The sequence below is a fragment of the Orycteropus afer genome, unplaced genomic scaffold (assembly GCF_000298275.1).
Source record: "Orycteropus afer afer isolate SDZICR_OR568_19922 unplaced genomic scaffold, OryAfe1.0 scaffold00061, whole genome shotgun sequence".
Classification (NCBI taxonomy): domain Eukaryota; kingdom Metazoa; phylum Chordata; class Mammalia; order Tubulidentata; family Orycteropodidae; genus Orycteropus; species Orycteropus afer.
This window is the reverse complement of record NW_006921648.1, coordinates 143,101-146,826: the sequence shown is the minus strand read 5'-3', so window position 1 is coordinate 146,826 and position 3,726 is coordinate 143,101. Positions and strand designations below refer to the sequence as shown.

At 60.9% G+C, this 3,726-nt stretch overlaps 1 protein-coding gene across 1 annotated transcript; it reads left to right on the top strand.

The window, feature by feature from the left end:
• The first annotated feature begins 2,585 nt into the window (after positions 1–2,585).
• CUNH16orf91 (chromosome unknown C16orf91 homolog) lies at positions 2,586–3,065 on the top strand. The gene is made up of 2 exons (XM_007939643.1): positions 2,586–2,617; positions 2,702–3,065. Exons 1-2 carry the CDS (start codon positions 2,586–2,588, stop codon positions 3,063–3,065), a joined length of 396 nt encoding a protein of 131 aa, XP_007937834.1.
• Positions 3,066–3,726: the final 661 nt, after the last annotated feature.

The window sequence follows — 3,726 nt, the reverse complement described above, 5'->3', positions numbered from 1 at the left end:
TCCACTCTGTCCTCTAGGGGCGCTGTGGGTCAGAATGGACTCCAGGCAGTGGGTGTGGTTTGGGCTTTGCTTCTGTGAAGACTGACAGCCTTGGAGACCCTCTGGGGGCAGCTCCACTCCGTGTTGTGTGTGTGTGTGTGTGTGTGTGTGTGTTGGGAGGGGAATCAAACAGTGCCATAGAACCCTTCCGACTCATAGCGACCTGGATCCGGTTTCCAAGGCAGTGAATCTTTATGGAAGTAGATTGCCTGGTAGTCCTTTCACGTAGCAGGTGGTGGGTTTGAACCACCAACCTTCTGGTTAGCAGTCAAATGCCTTAGCACTGCACCACCAGAGCCTGACTCTGCCTATAGGCTCATTGTATGTCGGAATTAACTCAATGGAAGTGGGGTTTTTGGAGTCTTTACAGGACCAGATTGCCACGTTTTTCTCCTGAAGAGCTGCTGCCTGGTTTCAATGCTCTAACCTTTAGGTTGGCAGCGGAGCGCTTAACTGTTGTGCCACCACGGTTCTTTAGAGCTGTGGTAGAGAACCGTAAGCAACTCCCTCAGCTCTTATGGGCTCTGGGGCCAGTCCTAAGGAGGTGGCTTTGCTCTGGATTGGTGCTGCCAGAAGCGAGTCAGTCTCTGATTGGGCATTTTAATGAGTCTCATCCAGAAGGCGGGACCGTTGGGCAAGGCCACGGAGGTGGTTGGTCCAGCAGAGCTGTCACTCCCATCGGGCAGGCCAGTGGTGTGTGTGGGCGTGGGCGTGTGTGGCGGGGGAGGTAGTGTCGGTTGGTGCTGTGGTCGGACAACGTTCTCGTCGTCTCCTGTGTTCAGACACGACCGTCGAGCGGTCCTGTGATGCCTTAGCCACGCCGGGCACAGTGGCCAGGGGTGACCTAGGTGCTTTGTGATCGGTGCCCAGCGCCCACACAGGGCTGCAGGACTCCAGTCCCACAGGGTAGCCCTGCGTGGCAGAACTCAGAGGCAGGGACCCCGAGCAGACACATGGATCTGTTTGATTTCTGTTGTGGGCTCCCTCAGGAAACCCGGGTGCCAGGCACCGCCTCAGAAGGCAAGCACTGCTCTACTATTTGCTGTCAGTCTTGACAGCCGGCCTGGCATCTGGCGGGAGTGTCCCAGGCCCGGTCTGCGTTCCGACAGCCCGTGAGAAACGTTACAGGCCTATTTTACAAACGGGGAAGCTGGGGCTCCAGAGGTCCCCGGCTGTCTTGTTTCCGTAATGGATCTGAGAGGCTGAGGTGCCTCAGTGACCCACGGGGGCTGCCCTGGCCCTGCCCCTCCTAGTGCTGTCCTCACTCTGCCGGGGCACCCACACCACGGCAGCCAGCAGGTCCGTCTGCTACTCTCTTAACCTTTCCTTTGATCGTCACCTCCTCCGGGAAGCCCTCTAGGCTGCACAGGCAGAATGGTCCAGCCCGTCCTGCCTGCACTGCGAGCAGATCTGCTTCGCCACCTCCTCTAGCGCACAGTGATCGTTCCCAGGTCCCTGCAGGCGGGTGGGTTTGGGGTGATTTGGGTGGGGCTCTGGGGCCCGGTGAAACAGGTCCGGGAAGGCCCGGGGACAAGGACCTAGGCAGACAGGTGCTTCTGTTGACACAGCAGCTTAAGAGTGTGGTCCAGGGCTGGGAACAGAGCTGCACCCACCCACCGGGCGTCTGGGGTGGGGAGGACACCCAGGTGTTGCTGCGCTCCGAGCACCTGCAGCCGCCACCCCTGCCTGAAGCTGCAAGAGCTGCTGGAAGACCACTGGAGTCCCGGAACCCTGGTGCGCCTCCTGGGAAGCAGGCGCAAGAGGCAAAAACGCGGGACTGGCGGGGCCGGGCCGTGTCCTAGTTTGCAAAGCGGGCCTTACGATCCGGTTTTGCCACCAGAGCCCCCCGTGGGGTCCCAGAGCCGACTCCGCCTCCTCTCCTGGAGAGACGTGGAAGCCGGGGCTTGGCCCAGACCACCCGAGGAAGGAAGGGTTCAGAGTTCAATACTGTATGGGGCCCTCCTGCATTCTGGGGTCACACGAGATGAAGGAGCCTGTGAATCGCTGGGGATGAGCCTCATGGCTCAAGTGGGCCCCAGCGCCTTCGGATGCTCCTTGCCCGAGCCTGCGTGGCCTGGAGCGCCGGGCCTTTCCCTTTGGCCTGGGGAGGACACGGAGGGTTCATATGGGCCCTGGGATGATGTGTGGCAGTGAGGCCCGGATCTCCGCCACAGCAGGAATTCCTCCTTGACGCCCGGAGGCGGGGAGGGTAGGGACGCTCGGGCGGGATTCGCGCGGTGACCCCGGGTCCACGCCGAGGCAAGCTAATTCCTCCTCCGGCCTGCGCTGCTCCGCTGCCGGAGGACCCAGCGAACTAGTTCCCACCGGGCCGGACCCGGGAACTACATTTCCCGGCATGCATTCGCAGCCCTCCAGGAACGAAGCCAGTGGCGGAAGAGACCTCGTTCGGAAAGTGTGCGTCATTTCCTGTGCGCTACTGGGCCCACGTTTTGTGGTCGTGAGTGGAGGGCCGGAGCAGAGTCCGATTTCCGGTTCCGCGCGACGGAAGTGACGCTATTGTAGCGGGCCGCGGAGCCGAGGTCTCCATGAGCCGTGTCTTGTGTGCACCCGCGGCCGGGTGAGCTCCGCGCAGTCTCGACCGGGGTGAGGGCGGGAGCCGGCGGGAAGACTGGCCGAACGCTCACTGCTTTCTCTCTTCTAGGGCCGCCCGGTCGCTCAGGCTCGTGCGCTGGGGCTCGCAAAGCCTGCACTCGCAGTCCAGTGGCCGGGCTCGGGCCCAGCCTGTGGCCGAGGGGGAGGAAGAGGACCTTTCCCGGCCCATTCAGTTTTCTTCCAGCAGAGCCTACCCGTCCCACTGGTTGGTGGCGCATTCCCTGGGAAGCGTGCAGCAGCGACCCTGGTGGAAGGTGTTGCCCCTGAGCCTCACCGTCCTGGCTCTGATCGTCTGGTGCTTCCTGCGGCGGGAGAGTCGCACGGATGAATGTTTGAAGGACATGCTGGAAGAGGAGGCGGAGCCCAGTGACCACTCCGAGGAGCCTGGAGCCGGCAGCGGGGCGAGAACTTAACGGGGTGCCCTCTGGGGCTGGTGGGAAGGGGTCAGCCATCGCCCTTCGGCCTGGGTGGCGCGTTTGGCCGTTTCTAGCTGGGCGGTGCGCGCATCCCCGGTCCTGAAGCGCTTGGTGGGTGGCGCTCTTGGCCGCGCCGACCTGCCCGAAGGCAGAGCAGAGTCCCAGCAGGTGGGAACCTCCGCCTTGCCCGAGAGACTCGAGTGCAGTGAATCCGTCCAAGGGACTTCAGGTTTTGTTTGCCGTGTGTGCGGTTGGATTTTTGATGTCTTCGTACAACATTGTCGTGCGTCCAGGGCAATTCTGGTGGCGTCTGTGAGCCAGCGTTACTGTGTAGGTCATTTGCTTTCTGCGTCCTAATAGCTGGTACGAGAGTGAAGCTTTTTGCTTCCAAACGTGCCAAGGTGCGTGTGGGTCGTAGCATGTCGTGGTGTTTCCGACACTAACACATTGGAAATAAATTCTAATTTGATAGCATGGAATCAAGACAATTTCTTTTTCCTTTTTTTTTCCACCTTATTAAAGAAGGGAGCGGGGAGGGCAGGCGAACAGGCGTGTTTCTCCGTTTCTTTGTCTTGATTTTGGCTAGCCAGGGCGTCGAGGACAGACGCCTGAATGTGACCCCGGAGGCTGCGGACTTGCTCAGCGTCCCACAGCCCTT

Excerpts from the sequence above, each read along its gene's own strand:
- CUNH16orf91 (XM_007939643.1), top strand. The coding sequence starts at position 2,586 with ATGAGCCGTGTCTTGTGTGCACCCGCGGCCGG. Across the intron at positions 2,618-2,701 it reads TTGTGTGCACCCGCGGCCGG|GGCCGCCCGGTCGCTCAGGC; the intron begins GTGAGCTCCGCG and ends TCTCTCTTCTAG.